Source organism: Dermacentor andersoni, chromosome 2 (genome assembly GCF_023375885.2).
Source record: "Dermacentor andersoni chromosome 2, qqDerAnde1_hic_scaffold, whole genome shotgun sequence".
Classification (NCBI taxonomy): Eukaryota; Metazoa; Arthropoda; class Arachnida; order Ixodida; family Ixodidae; genus Dermacentor; species Dermacentor andersoni.
The window spans coordinates 68,936,443-68,962,515 of NC_092815.1; the positions used below are offsets into that span (position 1 = coordinate 68,936,443).

The 26,073-nt window shown below is 44.5% G+C and overlaps 1 protein-coding gene across 2 annotated transcripts in view; it reads right to left on the bottom strand.

Annotated features, from left to right (window-relative positions):
- Nucleotides 1–26,073, bottom strand: part of Chd1 (chromodomain-helicase-DNA-binding protein 1) — an 85,865-nt gene that overhangs the window by 43,116 nt on the left and 16,676 nt on the right. The window contains exons 4-17 of one of the 2 annotated variants that reach the window (XM_050188881.3): nucleotides 25,740–25,801; nucleotides 25,319–25,564; nucleotides 21,517–21,656; nucleotides 20,486–20,714; nucleotides 18,942–19,042; nucleotides 13,339–13,520; nucleotides 12,674–12,801; nucleotides 11,768–11,984; nucleotides 11,193–11,282; nucleotides 10,767–10,957; nucleotides 9,894–10,082; nucleotides 7,766–7,919; nucleotides 7,302–7,526; nucleotides 1,059–1,208 (exon numbers count right to left, since the gene is read on the bottom strand). In XM_050188881.3, coding sequence (XP_050044838.1) covers nucleotides 1,059–1,208; nucleotides 7,302–7,526; nucleotides 7,766–7,919; nucleotides 9,894–10,082; nucleotides 10,767–10,957; nucleotides 11,193–11,282; nucleotides 11,768–11,984; nucleotides 12,674–12,801; nucleotides 13,339–13,520; nucleotides 18,942–19,042; nucleotides 20,486–20,714; nucleotides 21,517–21,656; nucleotides 25,319–25,564; nucleotides 25,740–25,801 — 2,304 coding nt within the window. Of the gene's footprint in view, nucleotides 1–1,058; nucleotides 1,209–7,301; nucleotides 7,527–7,765; nucleotides 7,920–9,893; nucleotides 10,083–10,766; nucleotides 10,958–11,192; nucleotides 11,283–11,767; nucleotides 11,985–12,673; nucleotides 12,802–13,338; nucleotides 13,521–18,914; nucleotides 19,043–20,485; nucleotides 20,715–21,516; nucleotides 21,657–25,318; nucleotides 25,565–25,739; nucleotides 25,802–26,073 lie in introns of both variants that reach the window. The other variant, XM_055077013.2, reaches the window with a different exon arrangement.

Below are 26,073 nucleotides of genomic sequence, written 5' to 3' on the forward strand. Positions count from 1 at the left end.
CTCAGAAGCGTAGAGCTGCGACCAAGGCAAGGACTCTGAGATTACCATTTCAGGTGTAATCTCTGAGGCCATACTTTGTCTCGTTAAGGTTGCCAGAGGGGATAATGGCAGCAGAGGTGGCATACGCTACAGCCACGGACGGAGTCCGGATAATCGAATGTAGAGCTGGCGGCTGTCGGAAATATCAGTCATCTTTACATATTAAGTCACTGGGACCATTGGTGGTGCCATGTAGCTGTCCGAATTACTGAGCATGTCGGGATTATCGGTGTCCGACTTATCAGTCTGCGACTGTATTTGAGAAAAGTGCAAAAAATTCAGAGTGCAAGAATACGCATATCACGCTACAAAGCCAGGTAGCTTTCTTCTGAAACAGCATTGAAGGCGTGTTTCTGGCAGGAAAGCAAGCAGAAAAGGTGCTCTTTCAAACAAAATTAATGATGATGTGTGGTGTTTAATGCGCAAGGGCGAGCTATGGCCAAAGAGCACCAGCAAACAAAATTAAGGTGGCCTGACTATGACAAGCAGTTTTGGAATAGCGAACAGGACGAAACAGGTCATTTTCAGCGCTTTCATGGGTAAAATTGAGCATTTCATAGGATACAAAGTGTTTTATTCCTCAACAACACATTGTATTGAGCTAATTTTTTGCCACCAGGTGCATTGTGACACGTAGCAGGGAAAATAAAAAATGGGAAGCTGATTTTTCTTTTTATTGAATTTTTGTCCCCGAGACCTATGTTCCCCTTAAAATATACGACACAAAAGGCTTGTGCTTCGATAATTTTTAAGTCATTTAGACACAGACTAACCAGCAGCAACTGACAACCAGCTGCAAGTGCTATCATTACAAGCTTGCCTGTGCATTTGTGAAAAGAAAATGCTCACATTGCTCATAGCCTGGACAACTAGCGATCTGCTGTCAGCACAAACTGCGACCTCTGAATTTTTCCACACCTCAACGGCATGCAATGCATGTAAGACTAGGATCATGCAGACTCTTTACTACTGGAACTCATAGTTACACATCCAAACTTTAGTTTACAGTCTCTATATACCTGATTTTTCTGGCCAATTCTGTGAGCTCTGGCCTGAGCCTGGAGGTCATTCTGTGGGTTCCAATCACTGTCGAAGATCACCACCGTGTCTGCTGTCGCAAGGTTGATACCCAGTCCACCTGCCCTTGTGGAGAGCAGGAAACAGAAGTCCTAGCAGAAAGGCAAACAAACGACCGCTAGTCAGGAGTGAAACTTTAGTTAAATGGTAGAAGCTCATTCAAATATTGGTACTGTTTGTAAGCCACAACAGTATTTGAGCATGAAAATGAGCAAGAGGTATGCATTTACACGCAGTTCTTTGCACTTTATTATGAAGCTCAATTAATCTATGTTAAACTGCAACCAGATGAAATTCCCGTGGCAGTACAGTCGAACCTACTTATAACAATGTTCAAGTGCCACAAAAATTCCATTGTTATAACCGATAATTGTTATAACCAGGTTGCACGAAAAAATCAAAATAGGGGGATGGCAGAGCCAATGTGAGAAAATTATAATGGCAAGGAGGCCAGTGCCCCTGCCCACCACTTTCCTCCATCCAGCCGCTGATTGTGTTCACTCGTATAAGGGGGGACTAGGCTTTGAAAAATCAGCTTCCTTATTTCTCCATGGATTTTGATGAAAATTGGCACAAATGTTTAGAATGTCTCCCTGATGCTTCCATAAAAGTTCCAGAGCGATATCTTGAGACCATGTTATTGAATTTTGTTGAGCAGAATTTTTCTACCTCGAACTTTCTGGAGAGCCTCGGGAACTTAAAAAACGTGACACAAGGCTTGTTAAGTATTGACTGCATAGCTAAATGCGTGCTGAAGGTCGCGACATTCTTGTTTTTTTTTTTTTTTCGCAACACAAATTTTTTAGAGTGCCATTTTTTATGTTACCTTCGAATCAAACACACTTTTGGGGTATACGTATAGCCTTATCGTAAACTTACAAAGGGTCAAGATAAGAAAGCGAGAATGTCATGACTTGCACTGTAGCCCAAAGTATGTGATGAAAAAAAAAAAAAAAACGGAGTCAAAATATGTGAAATGGTAACAATGAAATCAGCTTCAGAAACTGAGCAGAAAGGCAAAAAAAACAGTTTTGAGAAAACGGCACTCAAAGTTTCACCTTGTCTTCAGTTCTCTAAAAGGCACCAAATTTGTAGTCTTTCGGGTGTTTTGTGATGTAGGGCTTCTGGTACACGTGGCCTCTGGTTTGGTGTGCCTTCACCCCCCCACCCCCCTCTTTGTATGGCATTCTTGGCTGCTGCTCTACAAAGAGCATGGTGCCTGGGTTCCAGTGTTGTACCTGCAGGCTGCCTGATTGATAGCAGTCTTCAGTACAATCACTGAGCCATTCTTTTCTTTTGGTAGAATTGACTATGTTACTGAATGAAGGCTCTGAGTGTCAGTAGCCTTCCAAGTCATTTTCACCTGACAATGGCTATCGAACTTAAGATCAGAGAGCCAGTGATAGATATGCAGCTGCTAGGTGCTTTCCAGAATTGTACATTTGTATCATGCCTCAATCACTTCTGCAGCCAGGTGTCTGTGCCAGCCCAAGGGGCCTAGTGAACAGAGCTCATGATAAGGTTCTCTTTATGAAGGGATGGTAAGATATATACTGTTACGAGCTATTGTGACAATTTGATAATAAAGTGAACGTGAAATATGCTTGGTTGCGGGTCCGAGGTGCCAACGCGAGAAATGCATAGCCACAGATACAAGGAGTCGACACTTGATGTGCTCGCGTAGTCCGAGGTGCCGACGCGCAAAATTCCTAGCTGCGAGCTCAAGGAGTTTACACTCGAAGCGCTTATTCACGCAGTCCGAGGTGCAGACACGCTAAATGCGTAGACGCGCGCTCGAGGAGTTGACACTCGACGCGCTTATTCGCGCAGTCCAAGCTGCCAACGCGCGAAATGCCTAGACGCGGGCTCAAGGAGTCGACACTCGATGCACTTATTCGCGCAGTCCAAGGTGCCAACGCGCGAAATGCCTAGATGTGGGCTCAAGGAGTCGGCACTCGATGCACTTATTCGCGCAGTCCAAGGTGCCGACGCGCGAAATTACTAGCCACGGGCTCGAGGAGTCGATGCTCAATGTACTTAGTCACGCAGTCGGAGGCGCCTATGCACAAAATGCTTACCGTAAAAACCGGAATATAGGTCGAATTTTTTTGAAAAACCATTGCGAAAAGTCGACCCTCGTCTTATATACCGGACATTGGCGGAAAAACTACGGAAGTCTTGCAACAATGGGTGGATGAAGTAAAGAGCCGCCATCAGCAACAGCATGGCGAGGCGACATTGTAGCATCGCCAATTTGCGTTTACATTGTCACAAAGTCATAAAGGCTGCTTTTCCACATTTTGTTTCAAAATGAGCGGAAGCCGATGGCAATTCACCGTCGCCTTCAAGAAAAAGGCAATTGAGTGCGCAGAAGCTCACGGCAACCTCGCGGCACAGTGCGAATTTGGAGTATCCGAGAAGAGCATTCGGTACTGGCGGAGGCAGAAGCAGCAGAAAACGTCATTTGTGGGCGGACCGCAGAACTGGAAGACAAGGTTGCGGAGTTCGTCCGGGAGCTGTGTGTAAGATCACTGTCTGTGACTGCCGAATGCATCCATTTGAAAGCAGTAGAGATCGCACGCGCCTCTGGACTGGGCAGCGAGAAGCACTCGTCATCCGACTCTAGTTCGAACAACTCTGATTCGCGTTGCTCTGATTCGGAGTAGCGCTTGCGCACTTCGTGCCTTTCTGTGTACTGTACACCCGGCCAATTTTTAAGAGTATCGCGCAACCATCGACCCGCATGTTTGTCAGCACCTTATCGTCACGGCACAGAGCGGCGAAATAGCGAAAGTAAGCACACGTGTACACCTGCGTGTATCACGTTTGTTTCGCCGCTCAGCGCCGTTAATAACATGCTGACAAGCACGCGGGTCAATGGTCGCGTGATACTGTTAAAAATTGGCCAGGTGCACATGCAAGCAGCATTTAAATAAATACTGTCACTGTTGTGCATGATTCGCATTTGTTTCAAGGTAAGGGTGTCTTTCGGTACATTTGCCATTGAAAAAGATTTTTTTCATTTTTAGAATTCGTTAGTTGGGGAATCGACCTATAGTCCGGTTTTTACGGTCGGTGAGGGCCCGAGATGTCCGTGCACGATGTGCTTGATCGACGAGTCAGAGACTCCTATGCGCGAAATGCTTGGCCGCGGTATGAGGATTGCGTGCGCTATATGCTTGGTCACGAATTCCGAAACACCGAGTGCTGAAAGGCTTAGCCGCATGTCCAAGGATTCCGCGCGCGAATCTTGGTCGCGAAGTCTGCATCGCCGATGCTCAGAATGCTTAGCCGCGGATCTGAGACGTCCACAAAGGTAGGGACCGGCCACGCTACTGCAATGTCCGCATGGCGCCCGTTTTGACAGGTCGAGATTACGGCGAGTGGAGACTTCCAGGCTCGCGAGGTGCAAAGAGCTGAGCAGACGACGTAAGCGCTGGACCAATGGCGAACTGTGCTGGATTCACATAGCAGGCGTGACAAATCGCAGACTCCGGCATGACCTTCAATTATTTGCTTTTTGTGTGCTCGTTTCTGTACGGAGGAGATAGCTGAAGTGGCAAATTTGAAGACGGAGAAATGCACTTTCCAACAAGACCAAGATGGTGGCGCTCGGTTGCGCCATTCCAGAGATATTGTGGCTTGAAAAACACTGGTTTCTTGATTTGTGCGAAATTTTTCGCCACCTTGGCTGGTAAAACAAATTTTTAGAGCACTTCTACGTGGCTTATAGGGATGATACTTCGGAGTTATAGAAACTGAAAATGTTATCTTCAAAAAATAGATTTTTTTTTTGTTTTTGCTATTTCTTGCGTGTAACAAGCCGCGGCTGTCGGCGTTAAGAGAATGGCACTGCTATAACAACTGCAAAGAGGGGTCACGGGTGGCAAGCGATATGTGAGCACAGTCGAGGCATCGCTTTGGTGGCCCCAACAGGGGCCTCTTAAAAAATGCGAGAATGTTGCCATGACAGCCTGTCAGCTTGAGAAATCCAGAAGAAATGCTGAGGCGAGATCGCCACAAGCATCTCACAACATACAGTAGAACCCCGCTGTTACGTTCCTCACTGCTGCGTTTTCCCGGCTGCTATGTTGTTTTCATCCGGTCCCGGCATAGCTTCCATAGGATACAATGTATAAGGAATCCCACTGTTACGTAGTAGCTGTGAAAACGTTCCCGCATGATACGTCGCAACTTAGCACCCCGAACCCGCCTGGGCTAAAGTAGGCAACGCGCTCCAACCGCCATTTTAACATTTGATCAGTTTTGGCCGGGCTTGGCTATGGAACTGGCTGCAAGAAGCCGCACGCCAGTTCGAGAGGCCGCCACTAGGTGGCCATTCGTGAAAAATGCTCTCACTATCACCACTGTGATTACGGTCACTGCATGGTTGTTGGACGGGTCGACTCGCGAAGGAAGGAAACTCGGGAGAGGCCCTGACGTCACTCTTTGTGAAGCTAAAGTGAAGCCGGAAGTTGGCGTTGCTCATGGCGTTGCTCCGCCTATCAGGCCAGCTCTCCTCTCTTGTTTACATTTCTCGCGAAACTACGCCGTGCTGCACGCAACCGGGCTGCTCGGACACACGCACTCCGCAGCAATACTAAACAATCGTTAGCACGTTAGCATGATTACGCCAAAGAGGGCGAAATTTCCCGCAGATATTCCTTTGTCCGTTGCCATTGCCGTCGTGGCGCGGTGACGACGAGGAGCACAAGCCGCATGATGCCGGGGAGTTGCCAAATCCTAGCTTTGGAGAAGCCGTTGTGGCTCTGGACCTCCTCCGCAGGTACGTCGCACCTCACAGCGACGCTGACAGCAATGCAGCCTTCCAGGCTATTGAGAAACGTGTGGTAATTTCTAGTGAGCGAAAGAAACGGCAAGCCACCATTCTAGACCTTTTTAAGTCCTAAGCGCACTCTGTGGAAATAAATTGTCTATAGTTGAAGCTGCACTTTTTTCATTCATTTTCGGAGCTTTCCTCACTGTTGCATTTTCCCGGCTGTTACGTTTTTTTTCCTCGGTCCGGTGAAAAACGTATGAACGGGGTTCCACTGTACTTCCCAATGGCTAGCACGAGAAATGTCCGTCAGCCTTGCATGCTTTGCGCCAAGCTTGCCAACATCCTCCAAGGCATCCAGGCGCTCCACGTAGTGCAGCGGAAGGTTCCTTGTGAATATGAAGCCCCAGAGGGACTTAATCATATGCAGGGCCTCCTGTGAGGACAACGTTGAGGAAGCATGCCCTACCGCGTCATCGTAGCCATCGTCGCCGTTGCTATGCGATGCAAGCACGTTCCAGACGATCGCCTCATTGGTTAGAAGCACTTAATAAAGTTCCCAAATCTATAGCCTTGACTTCCTTTTCACTGTACAGTGAAAACTTTTCACTGCATTGCCAATGATTAGTGAGCGGATCAGTCATCTTCTGTTTCAGCTGCGAGTAAAACGAGGCTGAGAAACCACGTGGCCAGGAACGATTTTGACGCAACAAATAAAGACGAATGTAAGCAATTAAGCTGCTTCCAGAACTGCGCTGAATGAAGACCCAGTGAGCAACATGCGAGCAGCGCAGTTGGCACGGTCCATTAGTGTTTCAAAGGGTGGTGCGACGTAGAGCTACGGGCGCAGCCCATTCCTGTTCAGATGAGTGGAAGGGCAACGAGAGAGAGGCGCGCAGAAAAGGCTGGAAAATGAGCATGCGGTGGCTGTTGGACCAGCAGGCCATCGTACAGCGGCTCGAATTTTTTTTTTTTTTCTTTCTTTCTGAAGGATTTCGCATTTCAGTACCTTTCGGCTCAGACACCCAGCAGCTAGACATCATCGTTACAACCAATAATGCGGCATCAGGCTGTTGTAGTAAGCGGGTTATTTCACCATAGAACACATACAAAAGTTGACAGTGAAGCAGCTTCTCATTATAACCGATATATTGTTAAAACAGGTATCATAAGTGGGTTAGACTGCATCATTGCTCCACAGCTAGCTTTCCCAGCTCTGACCCAGAAGGCTTATATAAGCCATGAAAAGCAAAGCAACATAACCAAAGCATGTGTAACTTTGCAGAAACTGAATAAATTTCCTTTGAAGACACACATGTACAACTGGCCAATAAACATGTGGGTGATAATTGGCAGGTCAGGCTGACTGTAGTAATGTGTGATGATCTGCCATGCACTGCCCACTAACCTGCGATGCATCAGCATTGAAGTGGTCAAGGGCTTGTCGCCGAAGCTCGCCCTTAATGGAACCATCAAGGCGCTGAAAGGGGAACCTGCGCATCTGCAAGTAGTCTGCTATGATGTCCAGCATGCGCACCATCTGGGAGAACACCAGCACGCGGTGGCCCGTCTCCCGTAGCCGGCACAGCAGCTTGTCCAGCAACAGTAGCTTTCCACTGCCCCTGATAATTTGCTGCAGCGAGGACAACAGGTTCAATGACCACAATAAGCTGAGCAACTTGGCCTTTAGATTTAACTAAATTTAAAATCGTGTTAATCATGCTTACGGCAAATAAATAAATCTAAACTTGAACCAAATGTGGAAAACATAAAATACACCAAGAAACAAAAGATGAACTATCTTTCACAGCACCTACAATTTCAACAGCAACTACTCATAAAGATAAGACAGAGCTCTGCAGTGACACACACCTGCAGTGCATCCAAGTTGTTAGGATTGTCAGGTGGTCGAATGAGCATGGCGTGGTTGCAGCATTTCTTTAGCTCCATCATGATGTTGATGAAACCAGACTGGGACCCCTTCAGGCCCTTTGTAAGTGCCTTGTAGTTTTTCGTTAAGATCCACCTGAAACCAGGACACATACTTAAGCGCACACACGTAACGAAAATGTAGAGACAAATACAATTAAACTCGATACAATGAGGTCAGTGAAATTGGCATTTTTCGCTACACAAAATTCAACCTTTCATGCAAATAAGTACAGCCACCAACGAATTTTTCTTAATAAGCGGACCACGACATGTTCAGAAATTGGGGGGCAAAAAAAAAAAAAAAAAAAAAACTATTTCAGTGACAAACAAATCAGTGTTGAATTTGAGGACAGCAACAAAATATAGTTTCATGCCTTGTTGGCAATATCTTCACATCAACAGTAGTACAAAGTGTCGCATCTGTGATAGCACTGGCAAAAGGGAGCGAATGCTTTATCTGCCTCTCGCTTCAATGCCTCTCCAAAACTAGAGATTACACGACCTCCCACACATATAGTGCGGGAAAACAGTGCACATGAAGCCATGGCCATCTCGGCCCATCCACCATTTAATGCACCTGCTGCTCATTATTGCTAAGATAGAGCATGCTGGCCACGTACACACTCAGTTGCACTGATAGAGAGACACAGCCAGAGCCAGGCTAGAGAAGGAGACGGGGGCCCATTTGCTTCAAGCGCACATTTTATTACGTTACCGCACACTCGTCCCTGCCCTCTCCCATAATAAACACCTTGTTTGCTTGAAGATGGGTCGAAGATGAATGCAGGTTGACTGATATATTCAATTCACCGAGAAAAACAAAATTACTTCAAATTTAGGTCGACCGACATACTTCTAGAAAAACAAAAAATTTTGAACATGATACACCTTTATTTACCATAAACTTGGCTTATAAATCTCGCTAGTTGATGCCACAAACTGCTTTCTCGTTGGAACTGCCAGAGAAATTGTACTTGTCAGATGCTTCGCAGGGTTCCTTGGCACCCCAAACGTAGCCTTCGGTGCCATTGAGTGCATTGGGTATGCAGCATTTATTAAAGCCAGTCTGCATAATCTCCAGACTAGTTATAACAGTGCGTGCAACAGAAGAACTCAGCGCGGTACTTTTGCTAGCTTTGTTCACGAATATAGGTCGAGATTTTTTTGTCACATATAGAGGTTGACAGCTCATTTCGGGTAATATATACATATATATAAAAAAAAGGTTGACCTACATTTGAATAAATGCGATACGTTCATGCATGCATGCATGTACGTGTACGTGTGTATGTATGTACAGTCAAAGAGCAATCTTCCGGACAGCTGATGATTTGTATGCCTTCGCAGAACCACCACATACCCCATGGAGTCAATGTATAAGAATGTCTGAAATTTCGGATGCAAAAGCCCTGCGCAGTCTTGATTTTCCAGACTTTTTGCTATGACCGCAGATTTGAAACAGCGTTATCGAAGCCACCACCATTTTGATTATCTTGCCTTCTTCGAACAGGCTCTCTCGCCCGCAGATCTGCTGACAGCCTTAGCCACCACCGCAGCAACACTAGGCCTACCTGCTTCGATGTTCACTACCAATCTTCTTGCTATTTCGTGCAGAGTTTTTCCTTGAAAGAATTCACCACTGTCAGCAATGGCACTGACTCTGTTTTTGTAATCTTCGCCAATGGCTTCGAATCTCGGGAAGCACAACGCATTGCATGGTGCCGGTTCCCGAAAGTCAGCTTCGCCTCAGTACAGCAGTGTTACATGGTGAATCATATCAACAGTGGGAAGGGGGCAATTGTCACGGGACACAGTATGATGTATTCCTTAATTATACACTCTTGCACCTGCCGTATCCTGTCACAGTACAAGCACGGATATGCCTAATTAGTGTACCTGCAGGCCTTCAGAGCGATTTCGTACGTGCCTATGGCGATTTGAGCCTTTAAGGGCAGCAAAAGGCATGGATTCACTTTTTCAGCCTGCCACATTTTTCTGTTTTCATGACCCCTAGGGAGTTGACTGTATGCATGTCTTCAGCATCAAGACAAGGTTGAGGAATACTTACTTGTAATACTGCTTCTGCACGGTAGTCATTTCCACACGAAGGATGCGCTCAACTTTTGCTGGCAACGACTTCTCTACATCTTTCTTAACACGCCGCAGAAGGAATGGCTCAAGCTGCTTGTGAAGCTTTGTGTAGCCCTTGTCAGCACTCTCCTTGTGCTCTGCCTCAAAGTCTTCCCAAGAATCAAACCTGTAAGAAAATAATAAATGATGACCTCACTCTGTCTATCCTTATAATAATACTGAGCAACATCAAGCATGCCAATGTACGAGATCTTATAGAAGGGCATGTCAGTGGTGATGTTATAGGCTTTCTTTACACTTGTTTGTAGCCCAGTACCCTTAACGAGAACCAGCAAGCCTTCCATGCTTCAAAGCCGACAGACCACATTTTACGTGTCATCAAAATACTTTATGAAATTAAGACTACTGGCCCTAAGGGTTATATGCGAAGATTCACATGAGTACTTGATGCCTACGCAAGGTGTGAAACTGAAAGCGTTTGGAAGCAAGAATTTCAGACTGCTTATCACAGCTTTAGTTGCAACAGCACCGACAATGATTCAACAAAAGAAAAACTCTGCCGATTCACACAAGTCTACGAGCTACAGAGACATTCACAAGGAAAAACAGTACAGCGTGAAATTCGGCCAGTTGGTCGTATTTGTTCCTCTTGTAATGTGTTGAGTACAACTAACCACCACGACATGGATGACACAGTGTGCTCCGTCCTTGTCTGGTGTGTCCTTTCAGGGTTGTTAGCTCTACTCAGTGCATCACAAGATGAAAGAAACACAGGCTCACACACAACCACCACTTGCAGGCTAGATGAACTGGTTAAATTTATAACGTAGTAAAACAAGCAAAAACTTACTTCTGTGGCATGATGAAGTGAAGGAGTGCCCAGAGCTCCTTCAATGAGTTCTGTAGTGGTGTGCCAGTAATGAGGAGGCGGTGATTTGTGTCGAAGTCAAAGAGCGACTTGTACAGAAGAGAGTCGTCATTCTTGAGCCTGTGTGCCTCATCAACTCCCAGAACAGCCCAGCTGACATTGCCCAAGAAGCCCTGAAAACGAAAGAAACAAGCTCCAACTGAACACGAGCACAAGCAGCAGAGTGCATCTGCAGCCTGAAACAGTGGCTGTGCCACTCCCATGCAAAACATACAGATCCAAAGAATGTATAGTGAAACCAGTTCGGTACGTTAAAAGAGTCCCCGATTCAAACAACCATACTTTCTCTACAGTGATATCAATTAAAAGCCGATAAGGATAAAAATTTAGCAAAGCAGCAGTACTCACTTTATCCTTCAGCAGAATCTCATACGTGGTCAGAATAGCATTGAATTTCAGCCTCTTGTTGCCTGGATGGCACCATTCATGCTCACGAATCTGAAAAACAACATATGGCAAATGCGTTCACCATGCAATCTGCAGCACAATTTACATTTTGTGGCCTTACAATGATGCTCTCCACAATTAAACCAAAGTGTGCCTCAAGCTTTCTTTTCTTTTGCGACAATATTCTAATTGTCATGGCCAAAATATGTGGAAACAGCAATGAAACGTTCTGCACTGACAGCAGTCCCATCACGCACAAATCAGCAAGCAGCAGATGTAGTATTCAGCAACTGATTTAGCTGCTTCAAGACAAAATGCCTAGTGTTTGATGGTGCAAATACCCTACAAATCTGGGCCTACACCCTTAATTTTTTCAGAAAGTTTTTGGTATTAGAGAGAGAGGTCTGAAGCCACAGTTTTGCAGTAATCGGTGTTTCAGTACTGATGCACCCTCGGCACTTAACATTTTCGGCCAGTATTGTTAGCATGAGATGAGCGCCCAGGTTTCACAAAAACCAAATACTTTTTGCCCCTACCATGGTGCGAGAAGAGACATCTCCAAGATAGACGACAACATTCATGTCCGGTGACCATTGAGCGAACTCCTTCTGCCAGGACGCCAATGTGGAGAGTGGCACAACCAGCAGGAAAGGCCCATAAAGCGCATGATGGTTGAACAGATACGTCAGGAAGCTGATGGTCTGAATTGTTTTGCCCAAGCCCATCTCATCTGCCAGGATCACTCCATTCTCCCTGTGCAAACCCAAAAAGTCATACATGAACACATTTTCCTCTCACAGCAACAGTGTTGCTTAGCACTTGCTACTAGTTCAATCCACACTGTCCGTGTTGAACATACAAGATCAGCCACAAATTTTTGCAATGTCCTGGCTCCCTTGCATCAGTCACATTCACAAACTACTGTATTTACTTATTCACTACAAGGAGGACCTTTCGGTGGGAAAAATATTGACCATGCAATAAAACTGAGCTTGTCTAGCCTGCGATGGACAGACTCTATCCTCCTCATTAAATCTGCCCCACAAAGCACACTATCCGCATGCAAAAATGTGTTGCATGCACAATGCAGGGCGCACAATCATCACGTGCAACCTCCCACACACATTACATCTAGATGTCACATAATTGGACAGAAATAGTCAATGCCTCCGGTGCGCCTACCACTGTTCAATGCAAAAGGTGCATTCTTGAAAACAAAGCAACTCATCAATAAAAACAGCCTCTTTCCTGCACAAAAGCGCCACAGCTGGTTATTATATTCGCACAGGGGCCAGAAGTGGTCATTGAAGCACCATGCTTGCATGATTACTTTTTTGGCTGCTGTGTTCTGCATCCTGCTTTTTATGAAAGTCAGGTCAGTTCGAATCAACTGCGATAGTGTAACACAAAAGTGGGCAGAAGTCGGTGGAAAGACAACTCACTTGCACCACGAATTGGCCAACCAGTTCAGGCCTTCTAACTGGTAGTCTCTGAGCTCAAGCTTCTGGGGTCCACCAATGTATGATGGCTGGGTCTTCAGCGGGGCAAACTTTGGACGCACCTTCAGCACCTGCAATTGTTTTGAGCAGATAACAGTAAGATCATATGGCACCAATAAGCACACACAGTCGAAGACACTCTTTAAATGTAGAAATCTGCTGGTGCTTACTCCCCACCTATTATGAAAGCAAGGCAATGGTTCTTGATTATATGTGAGCACTTCAGAACGCTCAACCTTTCAGCAGTGGCTCAAAAATTAGCAATATCTAAGAGGAGGCTACAAAAAGTACACAGCTAAAAATTAGCAAGGTCCAGGAGTACACTGAATTTTGAAAGTACACAGGAACACAAACAAACACTACATTCCAGACTACTTTGTTCCCCAGCATACGAAGAGTACAAAGACACAGAGTCTTTTGTTATAACCACCCACTGAATAACTACAATGCATGTTCACTGGATCCACTTTTATGTGGCCATAGCAGATCATAATCATTTCGCCAATGCTGAATAAAAACAGTGCTCTAAAAGCATGCTGCCCCTCACCAAGAAGGTGTAGAACTACCAGCACCAAAGAAAAGGCAAGGCTCTGCACCAGTGCTCTCACCTTGCAAACTTTACTGGGTATCTTTTGGGATTTCTGCCGGGCGTGATACTGGTCAATGACATGCTGGAACTTGCGCTTGATCAGGTTACCGTCTTCCCAGGTGCAGTCCGAGTAGGGCAGGCCATCCCACTTGCACAGGTAGTCCATCTGCTCAGCCTCTCCACTTTTGGCCGGGGCGTGTGCTACTCAGACACATGAAAAAAAGAACACCATAGATTCCAAAGCCGCTTTCAGAATCCCTAAATGCCATAGTTTCCAGACTACAGCTGGCAGACTATACATGTTTTAACTGTCAAATTTGTAAGCTAAGCTACCTATCTAGAGGTGCAGACTACACTGAATATTTTCTTTCACAATTGCTGGATTGAATATTTGGGAACTAGAAGGGCGGCCCTGTCTATCTCTACGGACACCACTAGCAGATGCTGTACTTACAATATAACATAATAATAATAATAATAATAATAATAATAATAATAAAAGAAAAACAGAAAAGAGAAAGAAAGAATGTCTGATAACCTGCGCTCGACTTCTATAACACATGCACACAACCTTGCTTAATAGTACTTGTTCTGCCAGTTTCACCCCACATGCAAGATTCGAGTTCTGCAGACTATGCACTAAGAGTGGGCAAATTTAATAGACTTTTCTTTATCCCAATATTCACCCATGTAGGCTATACAACTCACGCACAAACTGTAGTCTGAAAATTACAGCACTTGACTGGCTTGGTGCACATCAGCCAGCAGGGAAGAGAAATCAAACAGAAATCAGCCAAACGTCTCTACAAGTAAATCACATTTTAAATGAAAATTCCTTCGTTGCATCCAATATTCAGCTTCAGCATATATTCGCTACATACTGATGTTGGCAAGAAACATTTGATATACAGTTAAACCTCAATATAACGAAGTCAGTAAAATTGGCAGTTAGCTTTATTATAGTATCAAAACCTTGTAAAGTAAGTACAGTCACTGATAAATTTTTATTAAATGGAAGAGGCTACAAAATTTTCAAATTATCAGGCAATCGTAAAACGGAAACTGTGAATGAAAAAAAAATTTATTTTGTTGAGTGAGAGAGTTGGCAAAGGAAGATACAGTTTCATGCTGTGTTGCGATGTCTTCACATTTGGTAGTACGAATAAAGGGAAGCCAGCCATTCTGCTCCCGCAGCTGATATTGTGGCTCGCAGTGTGACGACGCTATCATGAGAAGCGCCAGCAGCAGGGAGCGAATGCTTCGTCGACCTCTCACTTCAATGCATCTCAAAGACTCGAGATTACGCAACCTCTAGTACTAAAAGCGCGGGAAGACAGTGCACATGATTCTGCACAGTCTTCACCAAACGACTCTGCACACATGGCAGATTACCTCTAACACGGCACGTCGGGCGCATATGCGCTCAGCCGTGCTAGGAAAAGAAATGCACACAAAACTGCCCCCCTCCCACCGTCTTGCGCACTTGATTACATTTCTGCGGTTCCCCTCCCCCTTCTCTTTTCTTGCACGAATGCACCCATCAAGCCACCATATTTGGCTGAGCCTCGCATGCTTTCACTCTCACCCAAAGTACAGTACGCTTTACCCAAAGGATACAGCATGCGGGGCACGATAGGATCTAATCGCACTTAGGACCCTATACGGAACCCGATGCTGCTCCACTTTGATGGTGGCTTTGGGTCATGTGGCATGCGATCTGAGGGGTGCATTCACAAACGGCGCTTGTAATTAAACCATTTAACTATCTATATCTGCGGAAGTTTCCATTTATTTTATCAGTATTCTTTTGTGGCAGCAGTGAATTTCTTTATACTTAAATACTGTATAAACACACTTCGTTCTATTGAGGTTCTATATACATGGTTGTGAAACAACCACAAGAAGCTGTGAAAAGTTAAATACTTTGTTATATTGAGAATTTCATTATACTGAAGTTTGTCATATCGATGTTTAACTGTACTTCATTGTACATGTGTCCATTCTATGTGCTTTGACTGTAGTAAGCAACAAAAGCCTAGGACCATGAGGGCAGTTAACAAATAAACGCAACATAATAAGTGTTTTTCATGCCTCCTAACTGCAATGGCATAAAACAGCATGCACACTAGGCAAAAAGGCACGTGTGCAAATCAGTTATTGCTAGGCAACTTTCATTACCAGTGCAGTATATGTGTGCCAGTATATGTCAACAAAGCAGAGTCCTGAGGGGTGTTCTGTAAGTGTCCACTTAGTGAATGTGTCCATTTTGTCTGCTGCTGAAGTGCTGATTGGTTGGGGGTGCCTGTCTCCTTTTCACGCATACCCCACCCCAGCCAATCAGAACTTCAGCAGCAGACGAAATGAACATGTTTATTAAGGTTGACACAGAGTACCCCCCGTGATCAGTCAAAGAAATTAAAAAGAATTAGAACATGAAATTAACATGGCACATCGACCCTGTCAACCAGCTCTATACAATGGGCTCTAGTACTGAACAGCCACTAAAAGCATTGTGTTATAAATGTGGCCCCTCTTATTCTGCAATGCTACTTCAAGGTTGTGGTAAATTCTTGTGTTCCAATTTTATTCATCATTTTTCCATAGTTCGGATCTACACAAGGATTACATAACGTAATGTTTTAAGCCTATTCTGAGGACTACAAGCCTTACCACCTTTTTATTGTCTCAATAATTACTCTTACGGCAAGGAAATCAAAGTAAAACAGCCCGACAAACCAGAATTTCTGCTACTTAACACACTTATAAATGCCCACAATACCTGGCACACTAATCCATACGACAAACACCACAGAAAAGCCAGGGGGGAAGAAAAAGCAAGAAAGAAAAAAAAAAACCTCACATCCTGTTCTTTAGAAGGCATAAAGCCAGCACTGCAACAGTTGTCTACTTTCACACACAAGAGTCAAAGTCAAAAACAGGGAAGGAGGGAGGCTGCTGGAGATGATGGTGGTGGTGGTGGAGAGGGGAGGAGGGATGATGATTGCATGTTTACATGAATCCCAGCGTTGGCAAAATGGTGCGCCTGATATTTGCAATGCACCTGATGCTTGCCAGATCAACACTGCAAACAAGCAGCTGCCACTACACTCACAGCTAGGTGCACATGCTGAAATTGGCCATACGTCAGTAAAAACATGATGGCCTTGTCACATTCTGCAGCCAATTATTCAGTTCCCAAGTGTGAGCTAAAGAACCATTTTTCTTATTTAAATTCAGCCATTTATCAGATGTTCAAGTAGGCCTGACAAGGTGTTCTGTGCCTGCCTAACCTGATGCGGTTTTCGAGCTGAAATTTCTGATGAGTTTTCAAAAGACACAATTACTGTGACAAATGCTGTCCTCGCAATATTACCACAATTCAGCTAAACATGCAAGCTGCACTTAGGTCCCAAAGTAGGCTACAGCTTTTCTGAACATGCTGGCTTAATGCAACTTCCTAGGCATTGCCACAATCAGCAGCTGGAAGCATTTAGCCTCAAAGAACGGGGACTTGCCACTGTAAAAAGTCCGAATTCTCTCATGTGTTGATTTTGTACAGTAATTACAGCCCCATACATGGCACTTCTTGGGCCTCATTAATATAAGCAATAACTTCCTTTCTAGTTGGTGGCAGTGAATACGGACGAACATTGGTAGCCGATCATGTGTTCAATAGACGCGTACGTGCTGTGAATATAAGCAGCCCATCCAAACAGCAACAGCACTAACAAAAAGTGCACTATAACCGTAACATGCACAAGGATGACTACTTGAAGCCTTGACAGAAGCAAGCAATAAACCAGAAATGTAATGTATAAATGGAGGCCAACAAATTAAATCCAGCCACCTAATCCACCACCATAAGCTAAATGTATGCAGAAGCGTTGCCTTTTCAAAATTAATTGCAGACCAGCAGGATCTATATGTTCAAAACAATGTACCAAAATGCCAAAATGACAAAGAAAAGCTTCAAGGAAGTGCTCTAACCATAATAAAAGACTCTTCAGTAGTAAGCAATATGCAAGCTTATGTATTTGAATGTTAAATCTCACATATTAAGCAATGCTTCTTAACCTTTGCTTTTTTGCAAAATATCTACTACCTTTCATGGAAGCACGAACTGGATGCATATCGTACAGCTTCACCTTTTGCAGAAGAGACAGATCAGAACGAGATTTTGCATGACAAATTAATGTTGAGTGAAGACTAAGCAAAGTGATCTATTGAAGCTCGAAGATGTTAATACGTGAACACACTGCCCTTCCAACTCGCAAGAAAGACATGTTAGTGTAGTGTAACGAAAGTTTACAATAAACGTAAGGACAAAGATCAACTGATGTTACAAAAAAAAAAAGAAAAAAAGTCTGAAGCACTATAGGATGTTCGAACAGTCACCCACTTGGCGACTCCATCAAGGCAAAACCGATTCGCAATTCATTCTTGAAAAGACTCAAATGAGAGAGCATTTCCTTGCGCACATAAAGGATGCACCAAAAATAATTTGCTATGCCACTACTTTAAATCCATAAAGCTAATAAAATTTGCACTAAAAATAATACTGAAACTACTGTAATGCAATGACAAAGCAAAGCCACTACCTGTGGCATTTATGCACTAAAAATCTAGAGCCTATGCAAAATTCTGAGTGAAAAAATCATGCATCACAAGATTTAGATCATGCTTTGTATGCTTAATTTCATGTGTTCCCACATTATGTGCTCCCATGAAAATGCTTACTGCAAAATGACTTTAGTCATTTAAATTAAGCATCAAAGTCTAAAAGCTGTGTTCACAGCAGCATGCTTCAAATTTGATCAGTGCCTTTCTAAGGTACCCAACATGTACGGCAAATTTTAAATGCATGATTCTACTTGCTTTGACTGCTTTCCAAAAAGCTATCAAGCAGAGCCTAGAAGAAGCGGGATAACCTGGCACTAACATGTACCAAAACAGCTTTAATCAATCCACTTGAACCAAGCACCAGTGGTCCCACAAAAGCCAGTCCCTTTCTCCCCCCTAAAAAAATTATAATATTACCAATTAGAAACACATATGGTTCCTGAACAACTAATAATAATAATAATAATAATAATAATAATAATAAGCATTGAGTGTGCCACAGCTCTTCTGCATAGGCTACGCTGACTTCTGAACCTGCCAACGCAACTTGTCAGTTAAAGACTAAATAAAGTTAAATAAAAGGCCCGTGAAAGTCAGCAAATCATATTGTCACTACTTTAAAACAGTGCCTATCACACTCAACCCAAGCCAGTCAAAATTCATGCTGCACGATGCTTCTTTTCCTCCTCATGCGACTTGCCACCGCTAATATCAAGATACCAACACGAGCACAGGCACTCCTGCCATGCGACCATTAGCAAGAAGGCGAAGCTGCACAGCCACCCTTGACATAAGCATGTGAGCATGTGACAGCCGCTCTTTGTCATCTATTTTTCTAACCTTTTCATATTTTCCTTTCTTTTTTCTTTTTTTGCAATCACTGCTCAAGTAGGGGGCTGACATGCGCGTCATGCAAGGCTGTAAACATGCAAGCATGGCATCCGAATGATAATGAGAGGGGGGAAATGGGGGCACCTTCGTGGGGGGGTGGTCGGCACTCACAAATAATCCTCTCCACTTCCATGTGCTTGAACTGCAGCTCCTCAGAGAGCTCCTGCTGGCACTCGTAGTACTCAACGTCCTCTGGGCAGGCACTGTCGCGCCTGCAATGTGGGCAGAGACAAAAGACAAAAGAAAGAAAAAATGTGCGTGGGCACATGAGTGAGTCGGTCACAAGTGAGCCTTTTTCAATGGAAGTGGTGCTCTCACAGAAGCTGCTGAAAACAATGCCCATGAGATAAAGTGTCCCAAAACACTATCATCCCTAGTTTTCCCACCTTTTCCCAAATTATTGGGCTCAGAATTCCCAGCAAAGTGCAACATTGCTATTTCTGGTGAAAGAAGAAACTGGCAATCGGCTAGTTGCTAAATATTCAAAAACCAGCTATCCATCTTTTTAAACTGCACTGAGTGACACTAATCACGGTAAATAATACAAACAGACCCACTGCACAGAGAATTGCTCCCTCTCGTCCCAAAGAGATACTGAACTCAACCGTACATCTCATGTATTCTACTATTTGGTAAAATTTTGTACAATCGAGTCTCGATAATTCAAACTCTAAGGGGCCCGAAAATTTGTTTACCTGCAGTGGAGCATGTGCACTGATCTAACACAAGTGGGAAGTTCCATAAAATTTATTTACATGTATTCACGAATCACAGTGCACATACGATTTTTCGGGCAGAAAAATCAGGCAGTCCGAAAAAATGAATGCATGTTTTTGCATGCTCAAATCGTTACAGGCACATCCGAAATAGCCCCAAAGACCTTCCAGTACACTTATTAGGCGTACCGGTGCTTGTACTGTGATAGGAGACGGCTGGTGCACGTGTGTATAATTAAAGGAAACGTACCATGTCCCGTAACGATTGCCCCTTCTAACTTTTGGTATGTTTCACCGTGATACCTGCTGTACTGGGGTGAAGCTTACTTTCGGGAATCAGCGTTACGCAACACGCTATGCTTTCTGCGCTTCGAAGCAGTTTGCGAAGATTAGAAAGACAGAGTCGGCGCCATTGCTAACAGTGGCAAATTGTTTCAATGAAAAACACGACACAAAACAGCAAGAAGCTTGGTAACGAACGTCAAAGTAGCTAGGCCTAGCGTTGCCGTGGTGTGGCTACGGCTGCCAGTGTATCTGTTGGTCGGAGGCGCTGCCGCGTGATTTGGTGTGCTGCTCAGAGCACTGTCGGAGTGCAGTATGTTCGAATTAACCATCGCAAATGCTTGCATGTTCGCATTACTAGGTGCTTTTGCCCATTGGAATGCATATAACTTTGACGGGATCACAGCATCAGTTCAAATTAACCGAAAGCTTAAATTAAGCGTGTTCGTATTAACGAGATTTGAGTGTACCTTCAAAACCAGTGGTCCGAATGAAATCACCAGTTTTCTGTGTTCATTGAGAAATAAATACGGACTCCATGCAAAACGTTCAGTGGAGCAACTTCTAATAACACAAGGTAGGTAGTTCCAGATTCAGTCTCACTTTCATAGAATACACTGCACAGTTCAGGTAGCAAGGAGTGAAAGGCAGACTTACCAGAGACGAAGGTCGTCCTCACGCTTGATATAGTTTTCCAACTTCTTGAGGCCCTTGACCTTCTGCTCTTGCAGTGTCTGCATGCTCTCCCATGTGTTGTGGAGGTGCGACCAGCCTTTCCATTTGATCAGGTACTGCGTTTCTTTTTCGTCGTCTGGCAGCTCGGCCGCACCAGCATTCGGGTCGCCGAACTCCTCCACCGCGTACACTGTGGTTGTGGCTCCCGTGGCTACATGCAAAAGAATATGCTCAGATTCTCTGTCTAAGGACATGCAGGAATGACACTTGTCAGCACTATGATGCAATGACACCAGTGCAGCACTATGCAGCAACGAAAGTACTGAAACGCGAAAGTGTGGGTGGCACAGAGTCGGGCGAAAATGAAACCTTTCGACCGCCCGAGTCATCGTCATGAATAATGTCAACGAGTTCTTTTTTCTAAAAATGAAATAGAACTGGACAAGTAGCATTTCCTTTAGTCTTATAATGCAATACAATGACGTTTTATAATGAATTACTGAGTACTAGTGACAAAATTTGAATGAGGAGCGCCTTCGTCATCGGGCAAGTACTCGAATGTCCCGGGGAAGTCTCTAACCATGTCCTGCATTTACCTCGATTTCTCTATTCTTAAGGCTCTGTTCACGATAATACTGACGCCTTAGAGATCTTTAGTGTCCCTTAAAAAAAACTAGCTAAAACATTTACAGTGTGGACGATGCCAAACAACAACAATTTAGCAAAAACTGCAGCAGTCGTGTTACTCATAGCACCAAATGTAGTACAGGAGCATCGCACATTTGTGACTTCAAATTGGCAACTACTTCTCTATCAGCAACTACAGCAATCATAATGGTGACATATGCTTGTAATGGTGACATGTGCAATGTTGCAAAGCATTGCCTTTCAAAGCATCCATTGCACAGACATTCTTGCAACGGCCCTTCAGACATGTTTATGTTAGAATGTCTCATCTCTTCAAACAATCGTATTTGACAACATGCAACATGACAGAACTCAAGCTCACTCACCTCCCTTTTTTCCTACACGATGGTCGATCACCCTCTCAACCGTCTCAGAATTGGAGACCTCAGCAGCAGCAGCTTGTTCGTCATACTCCACCTCCACGAGGTCATCCGAGCCAGTCTCCTCTGCACTCTGTTCCTTGTAGCTGTGCAGGTCACAAGTCCAAGTCACACAACCAACCATAGATAATGCCTACTGTTAAATCGACCCAGGTTGTGCAATAAAATGTTGCAAGGCTAAATGTATGAGGTGCACTTTTAGGGCTGGACGGTCAAAAGAACCAAAGGCAATTGCCAAAGGTAAGAAAGAACACGACCAACAGAACAAGCCAGCATGCAAGCTACCCTATTCTCCCTTTTCTAATGCACCCCCAAATTTAATGCGCACCCAATTTTCACGGTCTAAAGTAAGATATATACAGCATGCCCCCCACGTTCACAATGAGAAAAAAACAAGACGTGTAGAATTTACGTTTGCAGAACACACATTTCTTCTTTTCTTAAGCTTTTAAAATTGAAGTGGCACGTCGCCATCACCATTTACGCCTCATCAGTCACAGATACCTAGCACACAGGGGCAGTATTCTTGAGCAATCAAACATAGGGATGCTACCGTATTTACTCAAATCCAATGTGCACTTTTTTTTCCAATAAAATGGGTCCAAAAATTGTGTGCGCGTTAGAATTGAGTATGACTCTAAACCTGCGTTACCATATCACCATCGGCATTTCAAAATGGCCGCCTCGTACACACTTCGAGCCTAGCTGCAGTAGCTTCCTCCATGAGCTGTAGGTTAGTGCGCAGTCAGTCTTCCCGTTTTCTGCCTTTACTTTATCAGGGTGGAACTGCTGACTGCAAAGACGATGCCGCAATTAAAAGAAAGCGATCACATGTGCGGAGACAGACGGAAATCGAGCCGCATCATGAGCGTTCGGAGTTCCCGAAATTTGCGTGCGCGACTGGCGCAAGAGGTGTTCTCTCCGGTGGCTGCTACGTACGGCATGGCTGCACAGCCCCTACCTTGGAAGCGATGTGCGATGCAGAGGAAAGTCTACGCATCTAGGCGCACCGCGCTGTGTTCTTGTTGCTTAGTTCGCATTGAAGCGAGAGGCCACACAAAGGTCAATTCGCTCACTCCTGCTACCGCACTTTCTAACTCCAGCGTTTTGAGAGAGTTTCTGCGGTCACTGCATGAGACGTGTCCAATCTTTGCTTGGGCGCGCATGACACCATGCTTCTTAATTTAGTTAGTAAGCGAATGCTTAAAAAAAGTTTATATGGCCAATAAAACTACTATCCTTACTTATTGTGTAGCTGTCTACTAATTTGTTATCGTAATCAACACTTAGCCTCGCTGGCAAAACTGCGACTTTTTTTATTTATCGCAACTTTAGTGCATTAGGAATAAATCTTTGTTTTTTTTTTTTTCAAATGAGAGAAAGTTGTTTTTCTGTATGAAAGAATGAGGTGCACGGTACAGTAAAGGACTTTTTTTTAGGTCACGGCAAATGGGTTGCACATTACAATCGAGGGTGCATTAGAATCAAGTAAATACAGTACTATCATTTACCCAAGATTTATGTGACTCTGCATCCAAGTTGTCGAAGTATGCGACTGACAGATAGTGAGCTTGGCTAACCACAAGAAACACTGGCAGCCATATATGCCGATGCATCCGGTGCAGAGTCACACGAAATTTCGCGATAGTGATGGTCTCCCAAACTGACTGACCGAGAATACCACTCCAGATCGTAGTAGAGCACAGAATGAACCCACAGCAACCTTCAAGAAAACGTGCTCTGTTGCCATCTTGTGATCGCGATGATGTCGGCCCTGAGGGCTCTGAAAGTAGGCTGCTGCCCACACAGCAAACACAGTTTTGGTTTTGTATCCAATTGTAACGTGTAGGCAATTTTCAAAACCATTCTTTCTTGGACCCATTTTCTACGAAACAAAGTGCGCACTAGATTCAGTTAAGGATGGCAGTTTCTTTCCTGTCCTTCGCATAAAGTCAAATTAAATTGTGGGGCTTAACATCCCAAAGCTTCACAGTGAACTAAGAGGGATGCAGTAGTCAAGGGCAATGCAATAATTTTGACCACCTGGGGTTCTTAAACGTGCTCCAAAGAATGGGACAAGTGTTCTTGCATTCTGCCCCCTTTGAAATGTAGCTAGAGACCAGGAATAAAACCAGCAACATCATTCCCGGCAGCACAATGTTGTAGCCATTAATTCGGTCTTTCCAGTCTATTTTTCCTGTCTTTGTACCAGTCTATTCTACAAAGAGCAATTGTGTGGCAAATTGTAGAATGACATTGAAAGACAAGGAAAGTCCAGACATTTGTACTTGAGGGCACAGCTCACTTAAATACCCAAGATACCATATGAAGTGGTGGCATAAATGCATTCAGCTTATTGCAACTTTCTTGCTAAAACATTACACTCAACTTGCTGATGACTACATGTAATTTTTCTCAGCAAAGAAAGATTGTCTGTATATCAGCAGAGATTGTCTGTATTTTGCAACACAGAACATAGATGGATGTGCCCAATGTTTCTCAGTACTGTGCAAGTACTGGGTCACAAAACACACACGCACACACACACACACACACACACACACACACACACACACACACACACACACACACACACACACACACACACACACACACACACACACACACAGTAGAACCTCATTCATAGGTTCTGGAAAAAACAGCAAAAGAAAAAAACATACTAAATCGAAATACATGCGATCCAAAGTAACTGAACAAGTTGCACAGACTCAACTATTGTTGACATCTACGTAATGTAGTGCTGATCATTGTGGCACGAGACACTGACACATGTCAAGCTGGCGGTGCTCCGGTGGCTCGAGATGTGTTTTGTTGTTTTTCTATTGCGCTGTGTCTTAAGAGGGCGACGGGAAACCGAAACAAAATCGAGCTTGTGGGCAACGCCGGATGCTGTCAAAGTGAAACATGATGGCCACATCGCCCTGCCTGCAGCAGGGAACGGCGGTGCATTTGGGTTATCGCCTACTAAAAACGTGCAGTACGCTATCAATGATGCTACGTGCCACGCGCTGCAAAACAGATAGGTGAAGATGCTTATCGCAATAGGTATGGCAGCAATATCTGTGAATGCGGCATGCGACGACCTGGGCAAAGATTTGCTGGTACCGGAATAAGAAACTGTGCACACCGTCGTTTTCACATGAGAAGGGCAGCTATATACTGCTCTCGATAGTGCACGCTTCCCGCCTTTTCTTGTTCACATGGGATCTAGCAGCCGGAAGACATAAACGATAGCAGTCTGCAGCAGGGAAGGGCAGCGCATTTCGGCTGTCGCCTGTTAAAAGTGTGCGCTATGCTTCTGATGGCACCACACGCTGTGAAACAGGGAGGTTATGGTGCTTATCACAATAGAATTAGCAGTGATAGCTGTGAATGCCACACAAGTGCCGCATGTAACTCTATTGGGTCATTTTTTTTGTGTTCTCGATAGCAAACATTGGCGTCAGGGAAACGTACGTAACAGGAACGTACGAATGAGGTTCTATATAATAAGAATATTTGCTGAAAAATGTAAACAGGCAAAAAATGGACACAGCATCACCCAGCGGTGATGTCTGCGAGTCATAAGCATTCCAGGTGACCCTGTTTGCTTCAGCAAAGCTCTTGATACAGTGCACACTTCTGTTGTCCTGAGTGGTTTCATTTATTAAGACTTTCCTTAACATGAGAAATAAGGTGATAAAGTCTATGCATGCGACATGCATTGCGCCCTTGCTTGGTAACGCACCTCACTGCCTTAGCAGCTCGCCTTGTCCCTTGGCGCTTGCCATCATCATCGCTGTCATCATCCGATGACTGCTCATCAGAGCTCTCATCAGAGCTATGGTAGGTGACACGGTTTGCCTGCCGCCGCTGTGATGCTGCAGGCTGCCGCTTCGGAGGAGGAGCACGCTTGGGAACAGTTTTGCGAGGCTTTGCCTCTGCATCACTATCATCACTGTCACTGTTTCCACTGGACCTCCAGTCAGCCGGACTGTCAACAGAGCAGAGGGGAGCGAGAAAAGGACACGCAATGTCATGTTGATGTCATAAACAATGCTTGCCACACATTAGTGGCATTACCGCTTTGCAGCAAGTTCCATTTACAAGCTCATTATTACAAAATGATATGCAGAATAAAAGAGAGCAAGAAAATGTCAGATACTGACGCTTTCCGGGATCGTGCAGTGCTGCCCCGAGATGCCTTTTTTGTGTCACTACCCTCCGATTCCTGCAAATAGAGACAGGCATTTGGCAGGTTACTTAAGGGTAGCAAAGACAATGGCTCAATCAATACACCCTATTCAAGAAAGTAAGCTAATGTCAGAATGCAGTGTCATCTTGCTTGTAAAGATAAATGTAGCTAAGGAAATATTACTCGTAAGTCATAGAGTGAAGATGAAGAAGAACGAACAGTGCATGACTTGCCCATGGTGTGAATGGGCAGAAGGGAGAAAGCTTAACATGTCACATTATGCGCTGGCACTTGATCTGCAACTCCCA